Source organism: Centroberyx affinis, unplaced genomic scaffold, assembly GCF_046629955.1.
Source record: "Centroberyx affinis isolate AG114_WGS23_722 - 3 ecotype Tasmania unplaced genomic scaffold, CSIRO-AGI_Caff_v1 ptg005689l_1, whole genome shotgun sequence".
Classification (NCBI taxonomy): Eukaryota; Metazoa; Chordata; class Actinopteri; order Beryciformes; family Berycidae; genus Centroberyx; species Centroberyx affinis.
The window spans coordinates 10001-35000 of NW_027282868.1; the positions used below are offsets into that span (position 1 = coordinate 10001).

At 41.3% G+C, this 25000-nt stretch overlaps 1 protein-coding gene across 1 annotated transcript in view; it reads right to left on the minus strand.

Moving 5' to 3' along the window:
- LOC139667659 (zinc transporter 6-like) overlaps positions 1 to 25000 on the minus strand; it is a gene marked incomplete at its 3' end in the record, with an annotated part of 50887 nt that overhangs the window by 9713 nt on the left and 16174 nt on the right. Inside the window, exon 4 of the mRNA XM_071547144.1 lies at positions 22066 to 22150. Coding sequence (XP_071403245.1) covers positions 22066 to 22150 — 85 coding nt within the window. The remainder of the gene's footprint in view (positions 1 to 22065; positions 22151 to 25000) is intronic.

The window sequence follows — 25000 nt, forward strand, 5'->3', positions numbered from 1 at the left end:
AGACTGGACCAGAGGGCTGCACACACACACACACACACACACACACACACACACACACACACACACACACACACACACACACACACACACACACACACACACACACACACACACACACACACACACACACACACACACACACACACACACACACACACACACACACACACACACACACACACACACACAGGATAGGTGCATACACACACACAATATAAGGTCATGCACCCAAAATGGATGGAGTGTGCTCACAATAATGTGCATTAATAAAAACACGCAAATACACACACAGTAAACACACCAACATGAGAGATGAAAGCACGCACAAATGTACACACACACACACACACACACACACACACATATAGTTCATTACTGATTCAGGCGTATCCAATAAATGCAGACACAGACACAATCACCTACAATACAATTATGTTAATCTAATTGTTTTACATGCTGAGTAGAGCCACAGCATGTTAATACTGTTTTGATACTGTGTGTGTGAATGTTGGAACTAACTGGGTCACCGGTCTGTGTGTCGGCTCTCCATGCGACAGAGCCGACTAACCGCTTCCACTCAGTCCGGCTCTCTGCAGCTCGGAGGTCAGAGGTCAGAGGTCAGAGAGGCGGGCTAGTAACCGGAGGGTCGCCGGTTCGAATCCCTGAACAGGCTGGGACTGAACCCCGCTCAGCAGCAGGAGACTGTGGCTTTACTGGGCAGACCCCAGAGTGAATGTGTGGGACTGTGTGAATGTGAAGCAGGCCAGTGGTTCAGTCAACTTTCCCTATAAAAAGATGAAAAAATGATACCAATCTAACAAGTCATTTACTCTCCTTGGCAGATTTTAAGCAAAAAATCCAATTTTAAGACTGGATGTCAGATTCTAGTCAGAGTCAACTTTATTGTCAATTCTGCCATATGTACAGGACATACAGAGGATCAAAATGCCGTTTCTCTCAGATCACGGTGCAGGCAAATACAAGTACAAAACAAAACAACAAGGGTATAAAAATACTAGGATAAAAAGATACTAAAAAAGGACTAAGAATTTAAATAATTATAAGTTAAGCTGGGGGGTCTGGGAGGGCAATAACAAGGCACAGATCAAGAATAAAAAACTGCAATAATAACAGAGTAGTACAAGTAGTCATAAAAGGATGTGTAAGTAATAATAAGTCATCCACAGGATGAGTAGTAGCAGCAATTTTTGTAGTATTTTGTACAAAGTGGCTGGTGCTGAGTGTAGGTGTGTGTGTGTGCGTAATATGTTTGTATAAAAGTTCCTTATGGTTGGTGCTGTTTGATGTGTGTGTGTGTTTGTGTGTGTGTGGGGTGGGGATGGCTGGGTTACAGTCCAGACTTTTTGGAAGCAGAGGAGAGAGAGTTCAGCATCCTGACAGCCTGATGGATGAAGCTGTTACCCATTAATTCACTTGTTAACATGGATATGTTGTTTCTTTTCAATGAGCCTCGCTCCCAGAATGAGACTTAAATTGATTAAATTTTGTTCCGGGTTAAAAGCCAACTGCTGGGCTGGGGATGGGAGGGCGGCCTGGTGGTTAGAGAGACCGCCCTGTAACCGCTGGGTCCCAGGTTCAATCCCCACAACAGCCAAAGTGCCAATGTGTCCTGTCAAAGTGTCTTTGAGCAAGGCACTGAACCCCCTGAACCTGCTCACACATTCAAGCCACTCAAGATAAACCAGCTACTGCTGCACTCCAGAGAAATTCACACTTCTTTCTGGGAAAAAAGTGTATTAGAATGGCGATTCAAGTCTAAATTCCAAGTAAGGAACTTCAAGATTTCTCAACCCCAAAGTTTCCGTGATGCAGTTATCTGACATCACACACTGTAAACTCTACACAGCGTTACTTTAACATGTTTAGAACCGTCACAATACACCTAAGTTTGATTTTCAGCATTGCATGACCTTACATCTACCAAAACCCCCGTGTGAGAAATGGTTAAAAAACCTAGATTTGAAATGTAAAGTTGCAGTTACAGTTGTTCTATGCTAACTAGCTAGCTACCACTGCCAAATATCATCACCATAACATCAGCTGTTACAGTATTTTACATCGAGCAAAGAAAATCTCACAGGCGTCCGTGTTTCCCCCACAGGTTTTTCCGACCTGTAGCTTTGGATTTACGACCTACCAGCAGGAAATTTATGGCTTCCGACTCTGAATGGAACAAAACATAAATGACTGAACTGTAAACTGTAAAAGATAGCCGGCCTGACTTCATCTGTAACAAAGGAGGGGTGTAGTTTTCTACTAAAGAGATGAATCATCTGGATCTCCTGTTGTCACCTGCTGACAGCAACACTGGAGCCTGATGGATGACCGACAACTGAGGAGGAGGAGGAGGAGGAGGAGGAGGAGGGGAAATAGATGGGAGGAAAGTGGGGAATGGTAAAACATGCAGACAGGAGGGAGATGTGAGCTAACTGGTCAGGAAGGAGAAAAGAGAGGAGGGAGAGCAGGAGGAAAGGAGGAGATGAGGGAGGAGAGAAAGGAGAAGGGAGATGAGAACTAATTTGTCTGGGAAAATGAGTAAGAGGAGGAGAGAGAGGCGAGAAAAGAGGAAAGAGGAAAGAGGAGATAGATAGTAACTAATGAGGGACTGGCAAGAAGAGTCAAGGGGAGGAGGGATGGATGGATGGACGGAGGTAAGGAGGAGACAAAGGAGAGGAAAGGGAGAGAGGAGGGGAAAGAGGAGAGTTAGACGGGAGCAAAGAGGAGGGAGGAAAGACGGAGGCGAGGAAGCAAAAGAGGAGAGGGAGAATAGATGGGAGATAGATGGAGATAGATTAAGACTGGCAGCAGGAATAAAGGGTGAGAAGGAGGGGAGGAGGAGGAGGAGGAGAGGAAGAAAAGAGGAAAAAAGATGAGCGAGGAGAGAAAAGGCATGTAGGAAAGAGAAGTTTGATGTAGTAAATGAATAGGAGAGTCCAGATGGAGAGGAGGAACTCGAGACGGCAAGAAGCCTGACCTCCTCCTCTGATCTCCTCCTACACCAGGGAGTGAGGACACACACACACACACACACACACACACACACAAATTCACACAGATACTTAAACATTTCCAAATGCATGTCCATACTCTCTCTCTCTCTCTCTCTCACAGACAGTGTTTACAAATGCAAACATATTCAAAATCATGTTCATACACACTTTCACTTTCACTCAGCACACACACACACACGCACACACACACACACACACACACACACACGACGGCTTGTCGTCCTCACATGAAGTGACAAGCAGCTTCTGTCAATATGGAAACCAGAGTGAACCTTGTATCTCTGCCTCCATTTAGCAGATGAGGTAAAGCCGGCTTCTCGTATCTCCATGTGGGATTTGGGAAGCAGCTGGTGGTGATATGCTAAACCAAACGCACCCTACCTACCCCATTACACCCCCCCACCCCCCGCCTTGACCCTGTACCCTCCAGCCCCCCCCCCCACTCCTCTAATACTAATCAATGTAACATATCATCTGATGAGCAACCACAAACAGTGTGTAAGAAAATAGGTACGCTAGTAAGTGTGTGGTGAGTGATTCAATGGAGCAAATTTCTGGTATGCTACGTGATGTGATGTGTGTGTGTGTGTGTGTGTGTGTGTGTGTGTGTGTGTGTGTGTGTGTGTGTGTGTGTGTGTGTGTGTGTGTGTGTGTGTGTGTGTGTGTGTGTGTGTGTGTGCATGGGGGGGGTCCCCCTGCTTGGTTACTGCAGACAGTCCTGCTGGACTCGTTTTTTGCAGAAGCTTGTACATTATTACATCATTTTAAACAACATTTAGAGTCAGTTAATGTGGTCTGTGGTAAGTAGCTGTGTGATAGCTGTGAATCACACCGGCCACGCTTATTTTATTATTATTTTATAATAATAATGCCTTACTTAACGACTTCTCAACATTTAAAGAATAGTTAGCAGTCAGATTACAAAAATCAACGTTGATTCTCATGAAAGTAAGTGAACTTTATTTATATAGTGCCTTACAAAAGATTAAAAAATAGACAAAAATTAATATTCAAATATTCAGTTTTTACGACCTATCCTTAGTGGACTGCTTTGGATAAAAGCAACCACAAAATGTCATGTCATGTCATGTCATGTGGTGTTATGTGATGTTACTTGTGTTATATTACGTCATGCCATGGTACATTATGTTACGTTGTGTTATGTGATGTCATGTTGTCATGTGATGTCATGTGATGTTGTAATGTTGTGATGTTATGTGATGCTATGTGATGTTATGTTGTTTTGTGTGTGATGTAATGTGATGTTAAGTTGTTTTATGTCATGGCATGTTATGTGATAATGTAACGTGACGTTATGTGATGTTACGTTGTATTATGTGATGTTATGTGATGTTACGTTATATGATGTTACGTTATGTTATGTGATGTTACGTTGTATTATGTGATGTTACGTTGTATTATGTGATGTTATGTGATGTTACGTTATATGATTTTACGTTATGTTATGTGATGTTACGTTGTATTATGTCATGTTATGTGATTTTACGTTATATGATTTTACGTTATGTTATGTGATGTTACGTTGTATTATGTGATGTTATGTGATGTTACGTTATATGATTTTACGTTATGTTATGTGATGTTACGTTGTATTATGTGATGTTATGTGATTTTACGTTATATGATTTTACGTTATGTTATGTGATGTTACGTTGTATTATGTGATGTTATGTGATGTTATGTGATGTTATGTGATGTTACGTTATATGATTTTACGTTATGTTATGTGATGTTACGTTGTATTATGTCATGTTATGTGATTTTACGTTATATGATTTTACGTTATGTTATGTGATGTTACGTTGTATTATGTGATGTTATGTGATGTTACGTTATATGATGTTACGTTATGTTATGTGATGTTACGTTGTATTATGTCATGTTATGTGATTTTACGTTATATGATTTTACGTTATGTTATGTGATGTTACGTTGTATTATGTGATGTTATGTGATTTTACGTTATATGATTTTACGTTATGTTATGTGATGTTACGTTGTATTATGTCATGTTATGTGATTTTACGTTATATGATTTTACGTTATGTTATGTGATGTTACGTTGTATTATGTGATGTTATGTGATTTTACGTTATATGATTTTACGTTATGTTATGTGATGTTACGTTGTATTATGTGATGTTATGTGATGTTACGTTGTATTATGTGATGTTATGTGATGTTACGTTATGTTATGTGATGTTACATTTTATTATGTGATGTTATGTGATTTTACGTTGTATTATGTGATGTTATGTGATGTTACGTTGTATTATGTGAGGTTATGTGATGTTACGCTGTATTATGTGATGTTATATGATGTTATGTTGTATTATGTGATGTTATTTGATGTTATGCTGTATTATGTGATGTTATATGATGTTACGCTGTATTATGTGATGTTATATGATGTTACGTTGTATTATGTGATGTTATGTGATGTTACGTTGTATTATGTGATGTTATGTGATGTTACGTTGTATTATGTGATGTTATGTGATGTTACGTTGTATTATGTGATGTTATTTGATGTTACGCTGTATTATGTGATGTTATATGATGTTACGTTGTATTATGTGATGTTATTTGATGTTATGCTGTATTATGTGATGTTATATGATGTTACGTTGTATTATGTGATGTTATGTGATGTTACGTTATGTTATGTTATGTGATGTTATGTGATGTTACGTTATGTTATGTGATGTTATGTGATGTTATGCTGTATTATGTGATGTTATATGATGTTATGTTGTATTATGTGATGTTATGTGATTTTACGTTATGTGATGTCATGTCATGTCCTGTCTCTCCCCTCCCTCCACAGCTGCCATTAGCTGTCTTGGTCCAGGCACTGAGCCTCAGTTGGTCCAGTCCCTCTGCTCACACTGCAGCTGGCAGGTAAAGAGACTGAACAGAGCCAGACGGCCTCCTGAAAAACCTCAACTGTCCCTTTAAGGACGCTCGAGATGGGATCCCATGGGTGCAGATAGAGCCCTAATCGGTGTGTGTGTGTGTGTGTGTGTGTGTGTGTGTGTGTGTGTGTGTGTGTGACTATACACGTATGTGACTGTTTAGATTAGTGAGCCATATTGAGAGCAAAGCAGATGTGGTGGCTGTTTGGAGAGTAAGGGGAGCTGATCGCAGGAGAGAGGGAACACACACGCACGCACGCACACACACACACACACACACACACACACACACACAGTCAGGAGCATGCGAGTGTGTGTTCCCTGTTCTAAAGGCCCCGTGGGACTGACTGCTTCACCAGCTGTGTTCTGACACACAGGAACACCGAGGGCCTAGGGACAACACACACACACACACACACACACACACACACACACACACACACACACACACACACACACACACACACAGCTCAGATCACATATGCACACTCAACCATTGCTGGATAAACATGCAAACAAACAAACTCATGGATATGCACACAAACATTGGGCTGACACAAAGCCAAAAAACAAGGCTACACACACACACACACACACACACAGAGACAAATATGTTAATGGTAATACGACACACATTTCGTACATGTGCAGTAAATTCACATATCTGAATTTCTTCATATTTGCATGTCCTTCTAATTATTATATATTGCAGATATTTTGCATACTCATAACTATAATCTATACTTTTCTTTCATACAATTTTACGTACATGGTCATTTATTGAATTGCTGATTGTGTATATTTAAACAACCCCCCATTTGATAGATTATATATATATCTACGTATATTCTAATTTTCCTGTTCATATTCTCTTCATATGCTGTATGCTATGAGTACTTGCTGTTGCAATGACCTAACTGCTACATGGGGATTTATAAAGTGTGCTCATATGTTTTTGTGAGCAGACACACACACACACACACACACACACACACACACAAACAAAATGGTTACTACAATGTTTGATTTGCCCTTACTGGCTTTTGAATGATTTGTAGAGCTAAATGTTCTGCATTTTGGAACTCTTTAATGTAATTAAATGCATTTGTATTGGTATTACAGTATAGTACATGAATGTTCCTATTTTAATGTACAGTTTCTACACTGCATTGGTGTTTGTGATAAAGTTTGTGATTGAAGAGTCATGACAATAAAATAACTGAATTTTTTTTTTTTTTATGTCTCTCTCTCGGTCTCTCTCTCTGTCTCTCTTGGTCTCTCTCGGTCTCTCTCTCTGTGTCTCTGTCTCTCTCTGTCTCTCTCTTTCTCTAGGGAGGCATTTGCTGAGCCTAAATGAAACTGTCAAAATCGCCCAACGCCAACACAAACACACACACAAACACACACATTTCCCTACTTCTACCAAAATGTAATCACACACATATCTCTACACCCTAACACACACACACACACGCACACACACACACACACACACACACACACACACACACACACACACACAAACAGACTCTTCCTCTCATCACTGGCTCAGTCTTAATCTCTGAAAAAGAGGGGGGGAAAGAGAGGAAGGAAAACACAGAGGCGGAGAGGAAAGAAGAGAGTGAGGACTGAGGCAGGAGGAAGAGGAGGAGGAGAAGACGAGGTGTAGATGAGGGGAAAGAGGACAGAGGAGACGAGGAGAGAGGAAAGGAGGAAGAGGAGGAAGAGGAGGAGGAGGTGTGTTTATTCGTCTGTGGAACAGACACTTGACCTGGTTTCTCAGCGCTGCTCCGGGACGAAGGCAGCTGGAGACACACACACACACACACACACACACACACACACACACACGCACACAGGGACAGGATACACAAATACAGAAGGACACACAAACACACAAAGAGAGGCAAACAAACAGAGACACATATAATACATATAAAGGGACAAATAATCACAGGGCAATGCACGCACACACACACACACACACACACACACACACACACACACACGCACACACACACACACACACACACTATGACGTCTTTCGGTCTTTAGTCTTTCCAGCAGGCTGGTAAGACTAAACCAGCTCTCTGGTCTCACATCTCTCGTCCCTAAAACCTAATCAGCTTTAATCCAAAACAAAGGATTCTGGGAAGAGAAGATAGACAGTGGAGAAACAGTTCTGTGTTTCTGGGAACCACAGCAACACAACAACCATCACAACCACAACAACAACCACCATGACTACAACAACCACAACAACAGTAACAACAACAACCACCACGACTACAACAACCACAACCACAATAACAACCACCGGCATCAGCACCACAACAAGAACCATAACAGCTACAAACGACCACAGGAACTATAACAACCACAACTACAACCCCAAGAACTACAACAACCACCACAGGAACTATAACAACCACAACTACAACCCCAAGAACTACAACAACCACCACAGGAACTATAACAACCACAACTACAACCACAAGAACTACAACAACCACCACAGGAACTATAACAACCACAACTACAACAATCACATACAACATGAACCGTAACTACAATAGCCACAACAAAAAACACAACCCCCACAACAACCACCATAACAACAAGCACAAGTAGAATCACAACACAACTACTACAACCACTCCAACATAAACCACAACTACAATAATAACCACAACAACGATTTTCTATAAAGAGTGATATAGTTTCATAGTGTACAGTTGTAGAGGATATACTATATATTTTCTATATATATTTTATATTTCTAAAATACAAAATAAAAACTTGTTTTTAATCTTGTTCATGTAATGAATAGGCATCTTGCAATGATTATGATAGTAAAATAGCCTGAAAATGGAAAATAAAATCTGTGATGTTGTGTTAGAAAAGCAGTGTAGGCACAGACACACACTCACACACACACACACCTAAAAAGACAGAAACTGACACTCCTCACACACACACACATACAAAATACGAACACAGTCGTATTCACAAAGATACACACACAAGGTAAAAGGCAGTCCATCCATCAGCAGGAAGGAGAGGAGACAGGAGAAGGAGAGAGAGAGAGAGAGACAGAGAGAGAGGAGAGAGAGAGAGAGAGAGAGAGAGAGAGAGAGAGAGAGAGAGAGAGAGAGAGAGAGAGAGGTGAGTGACAGGAGTGAGAGGTGAGATAAGGTGAATGACAGAGCAGGTGTGTGTGTGTGTGTGTGTGTGTGTGTGTGTGTGTGTGTGTGTGTGTGAGAGAGGAAGAGGTGGGTTTAGGTGAAACAGAGCTGAATTGTTTGTGTGTCAGAGTGGTAAAGAGGACGAAAGAGAGACAGACAAAGATGCTTAAAGAGCTGCTGTGTGTGTGTGTGTGTGTGTGTGTGTGTGTATGTGTGTGTGTGTGTGTGTGTGTGTGTGTGTGTGTGTGTGTGTGTGTGTGTTGGGTCCGCTGAGACAAAGAGCTGATGTCTTGCTTTGTAAAAAGCTGAAAGCTGATCCAGTTGTCCACTGCACAATTTGATACAGGAGGACACACACACACACACACACACACACACACACACACACACACACACACACACACACACACACACACACACACACACACACACACACACACACACACACAGAGTTCTGTAGAATCATCATCAGATTATGTTTCAGCACCAGTGGAACAAGACGGGCCACGACTCTGCTTAAACAGCACTTAGACACACACATGGGCACGCACACACACACATACACACACACACACACACACACACACACACACACACACACACACACACCCCACACTGCTAACCTTGATCAGCACCATCACATATAATACTCCAGCATACACAAAACAAGATAATAAACACACACACATACACACACACACAGTGATTGGTTGTGTGTATTGCCACACAGCAGCAGTGTATTGATAAACAGCAGAAGGGAAAACACTCAGAGACAGACCAGCAGCTGCCAGCAGCTCTGCTCATAGAGCTACAGTAGAATCTACTACAGTAGAGTCATCTACAGTAGAGTCAACTACAGTAGAGTCAACTATAGCAGAGTCAACTACAATACAGTCAAGTACAACAGAGTCAACAACAGTGGAGTCATCTCCAATACAGGTATCTACAATAGAGTCAACTACAGTAGAGTCAACTACAGTAGAGTCAACTACAATACAGTCATCTACAGTAGAGTCAACTATAGCAGAGTCAACTACAGTACAGTCAAGTACAACAGAGTCAACAACAGTGGAGTCAACTACAGTAGAGTCAACTACAATACAGTCATCTACAGTAGAGTCAACTATAGTAGAGTCAACTACAATACAGTCATCTACAGTAGAGTCATCTACAGTAGAGTCATCTACAGTAGAGTCAACTACAGTAGAGTCAACTACAATACAGTCAAGTACAACAGAGTCAACTACAGTAGAGTCAACTACAGTAGTCATCTACAGTAAAATACAGTAGAGTCAACTACAATACAGTCATCTACAGTAGAGTCAACTACAGTAGTCATCTACAGTAAAATACAGTAGAGTCAACTACAATACAGTCATCTACAGTAGAGTCATCTACAGTAGAGTCAACTACAGTAAAGTCATCAACAGTAGAGTCATCTACAATACAGTCATCTACAGTAGAGTCATCTACAAAACAGTCATCTACAGTAGAGTCATCTACAGTACAGTCAACTACAGTAGAGTCAACTATAATACAGTCAACTACAGTAGAGTCAACTACAGTAGAGTCAAGTACAGTAAAGTCAACTGTAGTAGAGTCATCCATAGTACAGTCATGTATGGTAGAATCAAGTACAGTAGAGTCATCTACAGTAGAGTCATCTACAGTAAAGTCAGCTACAGTACAGACATCTACAGTAGAGTCAACTACAGTAGTTATCTACAGTAAAGTCAACTACAATAGAGTCAGCTACAGTAATGTACAGTAGAGTCATCTACAGTAGAATCATCTAAAATGCTGTACTCCTCGGCTTATACTTCCATTCATACACTTGTGCTCAGTATGTTCTGGTGTTGAACATGTCAGCTGTGTGTGTGTACAGGCTTCCCTTCATCTGGATGTCTTCGGCACATTTTATTCTTTAATGAAAATAGAGTCTCTGAACGGAGACTGATGCTATTTGACTATTTTGACGTATTGGGGTTGACAAGAGTCTCTGCATAGGTGTTGCATACCTGTCCTAAAATCTCAACTCGCACTAGGGGCGATCTTAAATGCATTACGTTTACATTGGACTATAAAATCCACTTTACACAGATTCTATTTTTCTTTGCTTTACACTGTAACTACCAAATAATTCACTAAATATCAATACAATACAGTTACAATACAATCAATACAGTTTCATCTAATCTTATCAAGAACTCAGAATGACGACTAAGGAGCATCGGTTTGTAACAGGGACAGCCTGCTCTACATGTTCTAGCAACCACACACACATACACACACACACACACACTACAATCTGGTCCTGCGTTCTCTTGACTAATGGTCTTTTACACACACACACACACACACACACACACAGAGGAAATGAGATCAGAACAGTGAGTCTGGATAAGCAGGAGTCTGATTATCTCTTTCAACTTTCAACTTCAGCCATGAGCTTCAGGTTCAATGGGTTAACCAAGCCTTACAGCCACCAAGCAAGGCATGCATGAGTCTATACAGTCATACGTATGTGTGTGTGTGTGTGTGTGTGTGTGTGTGTGTGTGTGTGTGTGTGTGTGTGTGTGTAAGAGACCGTTAAGTCAAGAGAACATGAAGCCAGATTGTAGAGTGTGTGCGTATGTACATGTATGTGTGTACACTTCTGTAAAGCCCTTAGTCATGAGCTAATGAGGCCAGATTGTGTGTTTGTGTGTGTGTGTGTGTGTGTGTGTGTGTGTGTGTGTGTGTGTGTGTGTGTGTGTGTGTGTGTGTGTATGTCTGTGTGTCCATGCATGTGTCCCTATAGCTGTGTGGACACATAAGTACATATGTGGCTTTGATTGCGTAAGTGTGCCCATTGCTCTAGAACATGGAATTAGATTTGCAAAGGGGGGGTTAACAGGAGCAAGCCAGTGTGTGTGTGTGTGTGTGTGTGTGTGTGTGTGTGTGTGTGCCACTGAATGCACTTAGGCCATATCTTCAACACTGAGCAGACTTCTATGTGGGTTATGCTTCATTTCCACCAGAGGCAGAACTCACAGGAAGCGTTGGATGTACACATTTTCAAAACGCAACAGTTTCCAGCGGCTACACAGACTCTAAAGGAGTCAAGCTGCATCAAACGTCAAATTTAAAGCATCAACACACGACCAAGAAGTCTGTTTTTCACGAGGTTTCTGGAGTCTCAGAGATCACCGACTTATTCCGAGGTAAAAATGAAAATAAAACGGCTGCAAACGAAGCAGCTAATTTAGCTAGGAGCATAAATTAAATGTAGATGTGCAGACAAAACATGGACATGATCCAGTCTGGCAGGTCGGCAGCTCGTCTCCAGATACATGAAGCTGCAGAACAGAACATGCTACAGAAAATATGACCTACTAACATTCTCTATGGACCAGAAAAAAAAAATAAAAAATTTGCCAGTTACTGCTGAGGCTTCAAATCCGCCTGCGGAGTCACGATAGAAATGTCAAATTTTATTGCATTTCGCAGCTCTCCTCTCTTACGTGATCACAGGGATACAGTCAGGGAACTACGGCTTTGTTCAGTTCCTTAGGACTGACTGTGCACACCGTTTGTAAAGTGATCAAGTCGGATTTGCGTGTTCAGGCAGTGTTAAGCTATCTGCATTGGTTGCCGTGGTAACGACGTAGGCGCGTGCATGTACGGGACCCGATGGCACGTTTTTTTTTTTAAATATGGAACCAAAACAAGAAGGTGCAAATGCAGAATGGAGACGAGTCATCTTCTCCTTCACACCACAGAACGGTCTAGTCACGGTGCAGGAGGAGATTGATACATGCTGTTGGTTTCGTTCTCCATTTTGAGTTTCTGGCGCTCTGGATGTGACGCCAACATGTCATGTGTTGCATTGCGAGTGGTCAAAAACATACAGTAGGTGCTGATTGGCTGAAAAGGAGTTCTCTGAATCTGCACTCGATTGCTCTTCCTCAACGACCAGGATGGGTGTCTCAGTAAACTGAAATTGAATTGCAAGAACTGAATTTGAATTGCGAGAACTGAATACAGTTTCAGAGCAAATGAATTCAATTTCATAATATTACATTCAGTTTCAAGTTTATTGGAATTCAGTTTCTAATAAATTAAATTTCAAATTATTCTATTCAGATTCAGTTTTTCAATGCAATTATTCAAGTTAAACAATACAAATTCAAATTATGTGATTCAAATTCAGTTTTTTAATGCAATTATTCAAGTTGAGCAATTCAAATTCAATTAATAATTAATTAATTAATAATTCAATTTCAGTTTCTAGTGACACATATTTCTGCCCATAAGTGTCCAGAGCGTCAGACTGAGATGCATCTGTAGAAATCTGATCTGAATCTCATTTCTAACCGCAGACAAATGTGGCAAAAACCGGTTTCCATGTGTTTTTTTTTTTTGCTGTTCAGACTTGATAAAATCAGTCTGACTCCAATCTGGATATGCCAAAAATCAGATTTGAGCTGTCAGTCTGAACACAGCCGATGACTCTGACCCTTGACCCTGCTATTGGCTGCTTGTAAAGTTGGTGATATAGGAACTCAAGTTTATTCTCGTTGCCCTCACTTCACTGCAAGTCGCTCTGGATTAGAGAGTCTGCTAAATGGATAAAAGGTAAGAAGTGCACCACAATCATCCCCCCCCCATCCCAGTGTGTCCCGGACTGGAGAGACCAAACTCCAGTCACTGTCAGTGGAGAGAGCGGTGAGAATGACTTTCAGAGGAAGACAGGAGAGCGACAGCCAATCAGAAATCAATCGCTCAACGTCAATCCACTGGCGACGAAAAACACTGAGGGAACCAAGACAGAACATCACAGCATCAAACTCTCTCTCTCCATTCTAACCAATGGCATCATTTCTCCCTGGCGGGTTTTTCTTCTCTCGCTTCATTGCAGCAGCTGTACGGGTCACAGGGTGCAGAGTACACCAACACACACTAAATGTACAGTACACTAACACACAGTACACTAACACTACACACACACAGTACACAAACACACAGTTCACCAACACTACACACACAGTAAATACACAAGTTCCTCCGGACCACAGATACAGTCTGGAAAACCTGCAGTGACATTTGAGTTTTTTTGAATATTTTATTTATCCACTTAATTGTTTAATAATATTTTTTTTTTGGTAAATTGAGGACATTTGAAGAATTGCTTTGGGCTCTGGTAAATAGTGATGCGTTGTCAGTTGTCATTATTTTTTTTACATTTTATAGACTAAATGATTAATCGAAAAAATAATAATCGATGCATTAATCGATAATGAAAATAATCGTTAGTCGCAGCCCTAATACACACTGCACTAACAAATAAATAAGGATCAACCAATCAATCTCTCTCTCTCTCTCTCTCTCTCTGTCTCTGTCAAACTAAAACGAAAGTGAAAACTAGTAAAGTAAAAAACATTGTCGTAAACTGGAATACTATAATAATTAAAAATAAGACCTGTGAAAAAACTAAAACTAAATTAATCTTGTTTACTTGTAAAACTAACTAATATTAAATTAAAAAAAAATGTGTGAAATGTTTTCAGGTTGTCTTCTTGTTTATGTGCAGGGTAGCAAACACATACAAAATACCTGTTGCAACCGTCTATCATTACACCTTTAAAAAAAACTAGAAAAACTACACTAAAACTACCAAAGACCCCAGTTGAAAACAAACTAAACGGAAATTGAACTAAAAATTAATTTATGCTCATTTACGTTTTTAAAAGTCAATATTTTGATATAAACGTTGTCTAAATAATTAGATAATTCAGCATTTTTGTGCATTTGTGTGCATGTACAATGTGGTGTGTGTGTGTGTGTATGTGGTACAGGTAAATGCATGTATGACTTTGCATGTGTTTCAATGCAGTGTGTGAATGCACAAACACAGATCTCTGTCTGTGTGTGTGTGTGTGTATGTGTGTGTGTGTGTACGTGTGAACTTGTGAAGCAAATATCTGGCTGTGTGTGTCCATGTGATATATGCACATAAGTAAGTGTGTGTGTGTGTACGTGGCTCCAGTCTAATGAGGTGGAAGACAAACACTGAACGCTCCACATCATCAGGGTCTTTAGCCAACAGCTAGGGACATGAAGAGATCTCATTTACCCTGACACACACACACACACACACACAGTGTATACATATACACACAGACATACACACACACGCAAACACACACACAGACGCAGAAACACACACGTACACATACACACAAGGATATATGGCTATATGGAGTTTCAAGAATACCAATTCACGTTCTAATTCACAGGTGATCAGATCAGATTTGTGTGTTTAGACAGTGTAGCCATGGAAGTTTGGCTGTTTATTCTTACTGCTTTTATGATGCCATTTTGTTTTTATTTTATTTATTTTTTATTTATTTATTTGTGACTCAAGACCATGATCACATGGTATGGAGCACAAACAGAACATACAATAATAACAAAACGATAGCACACAGCATGGCTAAAGTTCAACAAATGTTACTTAAAGGAAGGACATTCTTCCTAATTTACAAATAACTTTTGCCTTATCTGATTGTAATAACAAAATTAATTTAAACATAGCTTTTTTAGAGAATTATAGAGAAACATACCTTTCTCTATAATTCATTATGCTTACACTCTTACATTCAAACAGAATATGATACTTGTCTCGTCTCAACTCGGTTGTCATTACAAAGGTTGCAAATCCTCTGGTTTCTATCCAGCCCTTTATATCTTCCAATGACCTTTGGGAATTCTGGTGTTGTTCACCCTAAAGTTACAGATAGCCTGTCTATACTTTTGGTTTTCATACAACAGATACCTTTCCAGTTTAAGCTCTTGTTTAAATACTACATAAATATTACATGATGTCATACTTCTGAGCTCACTTTGCCACTTTTGCATGAACTGATCTTTCAGCCTCTGTGCAGAACGCATTCGTCAGAAGTAAGGCTGGGTATAGGCAAGGACCTCACCATACGATACGTATCACGATACATTACGATACGATACGTATCACAATACATTACGATATGTATCACAATACATTGCGATACGTATCACAATACATTGCGATACAATACATATTGTGATACATTGCAATACTCTACATTACATTTTACATTACAAATTTAAAAATAGAGCTGAAAATACAACTTGCTGTGTACCACCTGGGTAGTCTAATATGTACATCACATTATATTGATAACTCAGCGGACAAACTCAAAACTATCAGTCAAAACTATTTAATTCAAAGGGATTTGAGGTAAATTTAAGGACATTTGAAATCCGTTTAAAACATGAATAATATTTTTAATGTATCGATACGAGGGGCTGGAAAATCGATACAGTATCAGGGAAAAAAATATTGCAATGCTCAGCTGTATCGATTTTTTTGCACAGCCCTAGTCACAAGAGCAACAGCGACGGAGCAGGCCGGTATCTGACTGCTGTTTGGTGCACTGTAGCCTCGACCTGACCGATCCTCTCTCTCCCACATTTCTTAGTATACAGTTTTATTTCTACACCTGCGGTCCAGAACTGAGAGAGGAGGCAGGAAACCTCTTCAACCTCCTCCTCCATGTTTGTTGTCGTTCTCTGCTCTTTTTGTCACAACATGTGACGTTAAATATGAGTCGCGGGAGGAGTGACCCAACAAAAATAAAAAATAAAATACACTTGAAATCCGATCTGAGCGGTCAGGCTGAGCTGCATTTTCAGAGATTGCGATGTGAGTCACATTTCAAACCATCTACGAATGTGGTTTAAATCTGATCTGCAAAGGTCAGGTTCCACGTGTTTTTTTGCTGTTCAGACTATATCCAATTAATATTGGATATGCAAAAAAAACACAAAAAAAAACACTGACCCCTAAAATCGAGGCAATACCCCTAAAATCGAGGCAATCACAGACTGCAGACACTGTGAGAAAACAAGGCACAGCGCTGTACCTTCCGTCTCTGGGGCCGCACCATGTTTTCTCAGAGAGGAAACATGGTTTAAATTAATTTTGTTACTGCAGAGCGGTGAACAGCGCAACCAAAGAATGATTTTCCCTTTTCGGCTCGTTTCATTTGATTCATTATCAGAGGAGGTCTAGAGGCTCAAAACTATTCAGTAATACACAAGAAAAAAGCAAAAAAAAAATTAGGGGAAAACAGAAAAAATGACATGATGATAAATTTGTATGGTAGAAATATATTTCTTCCTATCCCGTAAATCATCTGGCGACCCCCCCAAAATTATCTCCAGAACCCCAAGATGAGAACCACTGACCTAAACCAGTGATTCTCAACCTTTGTCATATCAAGGACCCCTAATTTAGTCCACATTAGAGCCACAGACCCCCATTTGATTAGATTCCAGAATTCCTTGACTATCTGTATTGCAGGTAGAGAGATAACAGTGAAACTCTGATCCAATCAGTCATTCTTGTACATTCTCTAATTGTGTTAACTTCTGAAATAATGGTGAAGTTTAACAATTCATAATTTTGCTGGGGAGTGGGGACCCCCTTGGAACACCCCTCAAGGACCCCTGGTGTTCCCCCAGGCCGCACGTTGAGAACCACTGGCCTAAAACCACCCCACCAAAAATCACTCACTGGACGCCTGCTCTGCTGCTCCTGCACAAAGCGAAGGGAGGAGACAGTGTGTGTGACAGTATTGAGACCGGGCCGCTGTCTGCTCCTGTTGTTCTCATCGGGGCCGAGTATCGACGGTGGTGTCGCCTTCCCTCGCTGGTTCAATACCTCTGTCCTCCGCTTCCTGTCTGCACGACACCCGACGCCACTGCTGCTCACTGTGTGTGTGTGTGTGTGTGTGTGTGTGTGTGTGTCTGTGTGTGTCTTATGTTGCAGTATTTGCAGGCAGAGGGGTTAGCGGGGATAAGGTTGCTTGTTGTTCTTTTCATGGCAGCGTTTTTCTGAGTGATGGAATCCCTGAGAGGATTTAATGTTGGTGGCAGAGACGAGGCTCGCCGACCATAAACACGATGAACTGCTGTCTGACTGCAGGCCGGTCTGTGGGGACTCTCACTGCTCTGCCCAGGAGAGACAGACAGACAGACAGACAGACAGACAGACAGACAGACAGACAGACAGACAGACAGCAGACAGACAGACAGACAGATAGAGAGGGAGGTAGACAGACAGAGAGACGGACGGGCGGACAGACAGGCAGACAGACATCTCAGAATCTACTGATAACAAGCAGAAACGATGCACATGTACCACACACACACACAGGTGAGGTTGTTCTATTGACCTATATTCATTCCCTGACCCTTGACCTTGACCCACCCTGACTTAGACCTAACTCTAAGGCCACATCCACACCAATACGTTTTCGTTTTAAAACAAAAACAATCTCCGTCCACACAAGCGTTTCAGAAATAATCTCCGTCCATACTAACATGTCTGAAAACGCATCACATGACCATTCACGTACACTGGGCATGCGCGTGAATAATAGCTTGCCTCCTGCGCATGTAGGCAGTAGCAGCATTATAAAATGCAGAATTTAACTGCACAACAGCTGCTAGCATAGACAACAAGGTCAGCAACGCCTGTAGTTCGTTATCCATGTTGAATTAACCACTGGTAGTCAAGGCTGGTGTGTTTGTTTTCTTCTGGAAAAGGGTCACGTGATAGGGGCAAGGAAGGATACGTCGTGACTGATGATTTTCAAACTAAGTAATGCATTACTCGCTTCAAAAGTAATGTCATTACTTCGTGACATACGTTACGTTCACCAGAAATTGCCAACTGCATCCTGTCTTCTAAAATAAGGATCAGTCATTTTCCTCTACTGTGAACGATCGGGAAACCAAACAGCGCCGATGTCCGATGTTCCTGTCGTCCTTTTACTGGAGGAAATGGGAATACTTCCACCAGAGAAAGAAACTTTTCTACCATTTCTCGTCAAAGTAGAGGGAATATTTCCAACCATCTCATCCAAGCTAAGAGGACAACAAACAATTATGAAGAGAGCAAATCGCTGGATGGGATGGGACACAGTCTCTAGATGATCTGACTTAAATCTGTTATTTAGAAGGGGTGATAAAAAAGTAATACCTTATATTTCATTCTGACTAGAATTCTAAATGTCTTGGAAAGTCTTAGATTTAACTTGTAAACATCTTAAAATCGGTAAAGCTGATGCCACTAATATGCAAATCAGCACATGATGTCATCTGGCGATCAGACCTGTTATGAACCAGTAAAAACACGGACGGACGAACCGGACGGACAAACCGCTGGACCTGAACACCGAATCACATCACATCTCCTAGTGATGTGTGGAAACACACTCAGAATATGCCTGTGTGTGCATGTGCGTATTCATACACTTAGATGTGTGTGTGTGTGTGCATGCAAGAATGTGTGTGTGTTCATGCTGAATCTTGAGTATGTGGTTGAGTTTGTCAGATGTGTTACTTCCCATCTTTACTTGTGCGTTTTTGTGTACACACACTTGCATACCTGTATGCAATTTTTCCTGGATGTAGAAATGTGTGTGTGTGTGTGTGTGTGTGTGTGTGTGTGTGTGTGTGTGTGTGTGTGTGTGTGTGTGCGTGTCTTTTAGCGTCCTAAATATAAGCCCGTCACATGGTCCGGAGCGAAGCCAGTGGACAGCTGAGCTGAGGCAGAGAAATGGCTTTAAGTGCTGCTGCTCTGCTCACACAGCCATCCAGATAATGAGACACAGACACACACACACACACACACACACATATACTGTATATATACACACAAACACTCACTGTCTCAGAGTCACACACTCCCTCAGTCACATGCATGTACACACATACACACTCAGTAATGGACACATTTGTATTATGTATTCTAGGGTTCAATTGATATGGGTTTTTCATGACAAGAATACTGATATTTTTGGAAGCTGCTGATAGCAGCCCCAAAACTGCAAGTACTCAGTAATTTACATGCTTCCACCGAAAAAGTTGGGTGGGTAGAACTGTAACCATAGAAACATACGGTAAGAACAACTCCGGTAAGATTAGCTACTTTTGATAAGTAGAACAAATGAAAATATAGGAAAAATCTTTAGCTGAGTGTTTGTCTGCTGTGACATATTTTAGCCACAAAGTGTAGCCAATTAATTTGATAAGAAATCAATAACATCAATCAAACTTCATCACTGTAGAGTGATATGATTGTATGTGAACGAATGCCTTCATTGGCCAATCAGAACTGAGTATTCAACAAAGCCGTGTGCTAAGTAAAAAATACTCATGCATACTAATGAGCAATCCGATCAAAATGTCTCATTAGAATCAGTTCAGGTTAAGGGCTTCTCATAGAGATCCAGTGCAGTATTGATCAATTCAACAATAAATATGTAATCAATCAAACTGCATCACATCATCATCATAATCATCAGAATCTGATAATTCTGTTAATTCTGATAACGAACGAGACTCCGGCATGCTAACTAGTTACGCGGCCCACGTGCGTTTTTTGAATGTAAGTTACTTTATATAATGTATATGTTAATGTTGTTTTATGTCTTAAGTGATTCATGCATTGCCAAGACCTGCCTGTGCTGACCACTGCTTTTTACAACGAGGACCACAATGGAAATAAGTCTTTATATGTGTATGGTTGTGGCCTAAGGGCCTTCAAACCTATGTGTATTTTAAAATCTGTCAAATAAAATCAATCAATCAATCAATCAATCATCATCATATCAGAGGTGGACGACACTGACTGGACCAGATCTGATGTTTAACAGGAAGGGCACTCGGAGAGCGCAGACCTCCACCAAGGTCCGTGCTGTTATTGCTTGTTCGTGAGTCGGATCCGGATCCGCTCCAAAATGTAATGGGTTCTTCCTTGGCCCATGCTACACCCTTCCACCAAGTTTCATGAAAATCAGGCCAGTAGTTTTTCTGTAATCCTGCTAACAGACAAACAAACGACACCGAAAACACAACCTCCTTGGCGGAGGTAATAAAAGGTATTGGCCTGATATAAGGGTCCAAGTACTTTCTATATTAGCTGTAACACTAACTACTTTGCTCAGTAAATCTGAGTTATTTTGTTTTTGCAGCAACCCGACTATTAGAAAACCAACTGTCCACACCAGAGATTAATCAAGGAAATACTTTTCATTCAAAAGCACAGACTTGATTAACATCAGTTTATTTCACTATCTAGCTAACTGGAGCAACTTCCTCACTGTTCCTGCAACAGAAAACAGGAGAGCAGCAGTGCCAGGCTCCGCCCCCGACTAATCTGACTGGTTTCAAACACGCAGACAGTCCTCAGAGTCACCGTCCTTTTCTAACCAGCTGCTGTGTTTGAATGTGTCCAGAGCTCAGTCCTTTGGTCAACACGAGGGTCCAGCCTACTGTATATACTGTATGTGTTTGAAAAAGAGACATGCTCAGTGTGACGAGCCTGCGGCCTGTGTTTCTTTAACATGCCCTTTACAGTGCCCTATTTCCACTGATGTAACCCCCCCCCCCCCACACACACACACACACACACACACACACACACACACACATACATACACACACACACACACACCACCAGTAGCAGGATCAGTCAGAGCCCCTGTGGTGAGACGACACTGCTTACACACTTCTTAAAGGCTTGTTCACAGTATGGGCTTAAAGCCATGGCGTGCTTGAGTGTGTGTGTGTGTGTGTGTGTGTGTTTGTGTGTGTGTGTGTGTGTATCTGTCAATCTGTGTATATTGTGTGTAGGCAAGTATCTCTGCTTGTTTGTGTCTAGGAGTGTGTGTGTGTGTGTGTCTCTGTCAGTCTGTCTGTGTACATCTGTCTCTGTGTGTGTGTGTCAGTTTGCATGTGTCTATATCTGTCTTCCTCTGTCACTTTGTCTGTGTGTGTGTGTGTGTGTGTGTGTGTGTGTGTGTGTGTGTGTGTGCTCACCCATGCTGTTGGTGGAGCTGCACCACATCAGCAGACAGCCGGTACACAGCAGGTTGAGCGCCCCGAACAGCAGGATCCTCCACGACTAAAAACCACAAACACACAAACAAACAGTTAGAAAACAATAAATGATTACACTGCAAAAACATTATGTCCCTTACCCTATAACTGATTATGTTAATGTGTTGTTTCATTCAATAAAACCATCTGATTGCAGAAAGAACATTCAACACTGCCATCAAACAAATGCTGTTACATATTTTAACTTTTATTTATCAATGGAAACATAACTGTGCTCCATGTTTCAGAAAGACAAATTTAAGACCTTTTAAGGCCTTTCTAACACCTGGAATCGAATTGAAGACCAATTTTAAAACCAAAATAAAGAAACAAAGCCGTCTAAACCAGACTATTTCTGACTGAACTTGGCTAATGAAAGTTGTGAAACTATAAACTGGCAGGAGAAGAAACAGGAAAGCGGGAAATTAAATGTTAAGGGACATGAAGTCTAACTGTGTTCAGTAAAGCAGGATGCAGAATGTTCTGCTCACTCTGTTCTGGATTCATCTGAGAGTGAACATGCAGCGCTAAGGAACCTCTAATATCTGCATTTAAGATTTGAATAATACTTTTTAAGGGCTTAAATTCAGATAATTTAAGACTTTTTCAGACTTTTTAAGGACTCACAGATACCGTGGGAGACAGCATTTCACATTCAGTCCATTTTTTCCCCCAGTCGGTCTGGGGATTCAAACCAGCAACCTTCCAGTCATCAGCTGGTGGTCGGGGCGTCCCGGTGGCTCGGTGGTCTCAGGTGCGTACCGTGTAACTGCGATGTCCTGGGCTCGAGTCCGGCCCAGGACCTTTGCCACGTCATCCCTCTCTCTCTCTCTCTCCCAGTCGTTCCTGTCTTTCTCCACTTTAAACTGTCTAATGAAAAGGTGAAAACGCTTTTTTTCGTCCCCAGCCTGCCAGTCTGCTGAAGCAGCCACTTCGGCAGGTAACCAGGCGTTATCTGGTGGTAGGGTTGGGCGATATGTTCAAATTCTCCAACCGGCCACCGTCAGCCCATCAACCGGCGGTTGCCGTTATATTGGCGCAGGTGTGTGTGCGGCGCTCAGGGGGGCGGGGGAGCCCCCCACTCCCCACACGCCATCTTCAGCCAACAATCATGGAAGAGCTTGTTGCCAAAAAAGAATACAAAATCCCCTATTTGGGATTATTTTGGTTTTAAACCGCACGAAACTGGCAAGCCGAAGGACTTAAATGAAGTAATTTGCCGTCTTTGCAAACGAGTCCAGACAGGCTGAACAGCTCCGACACGATTTGAAAAAGAGTGGGATGGCGTCAGATGAAGGAGCCTCCCTCTGCTGGCAGCCTCCAAATGAACAGACAGGTGGGGATTACATATTATGCTATTAAATGATCAGGATGCACAACTGCACATACAGCTTTTGGTCTAGTTCTCAAATATGATTTATGAATTGACCTTGCTCTTCAGCACCGATCGATCGGACAGCGACCACTAGAGAGGCTTCACTGTCATTTAGTCACTGCTCTGTTTAGTGAAAGACTCGTTGGAAATCAGTGCAACAAGAACGTGCAAAATATGGCCCAACTCCAACTGCCAGTTCCTATTCGTGCACGCTTTGAATTGTGCTTTACAGGTTAATTATTTACCATTAAATTAGACCATTAAATTAGCAAAATAAAATGACAAAAACCGCCAATGGACTCAGCCAATCGCCGATAGCCGATATATTCGTCCTATCGCCCAACCCTGTCTGGTGATTCTTTAACCAATCCAGAATTCAACATGGTGGAGGTGGCTGGTGGGTTTTGGCGTCCGCTGGATAAAAGAGTGAGCCTCCTGCCCTGCAGCCGACCTGCTCTGCCAGGGATCTGCTGTGTTCTGACTGAACTGAGCCGGCTGTGCGGCCCGGCATGCGGACTACAGTCTGAATCGGTTCATCACAGAAACACCAGCTCAGGGGAAGGTCACATTCAGAGGAGGAGAGACCGCAAAACAAGCATGGAGCTGGAAAAGAGCAGCTCTGCTCACCAAGCCCTCGCTGCATGAATAAACAGATCTGCAGTGTAGGGCTGGGCGGTATGGACAAAACCAAATATCATGATATTTTTGACCAAATACCTCGATATCGATATTGCGACAATATTGTAGGGATGACTATTGGTGCTTTCACAAAATATTTACACAATGAGATTTTAGATAAATAATCATCAGTAATGTGGATATAATGACTAAGTGGGTAAAGGCAAATAATAGAACAGCTAGAACAGTCTGGTAAGTTCAGAAAATGACATCACTTTACTGTAATGCAGCCTTTAAAACCAGGAAAAGACACTTATGCCATATCACCATATTACCATATCCAAAATCTAAGACGATATCTAGTCTCATATCACGATATCGATATAATATCGATATATTGCCCAGCCCTAATCTGCAGGTTTCAGAGAGACAACTTTCAGACTTTTTTGTGTTTGATAACTGGAACTGAATTTAAGACCAATTTAAAACCCAGTACAGTATAGTACAGAATCAAAACTGGTAAAACCAGACTCCTGACTGAACATAGCTACTGACAGTGCCATGTATCACAAAGACACTACATGGTTAAAAATAAGACCTTAATAACTGGATTTACAACATTTAAACATGGCTAAAGATAACAAATTAAGAGGCAGCCATCTTAAAATCCAGTGTTCTTTAACGCAAATCTGAGAATATCTTCATCTTTAATCCTGCAGTCCGATTGAGATGAAACATGATTTTCAAGAGGGACCAGACTTTGAGGAGATGTGTAACATTTCCATACCTACCTGGATTAAAACGGAATACGCAACATGAAATTGTCTGAGTTAACTTTGCTCCCTACAACCCTTATGAAAGCCTCCTCAGCACTGACCTACT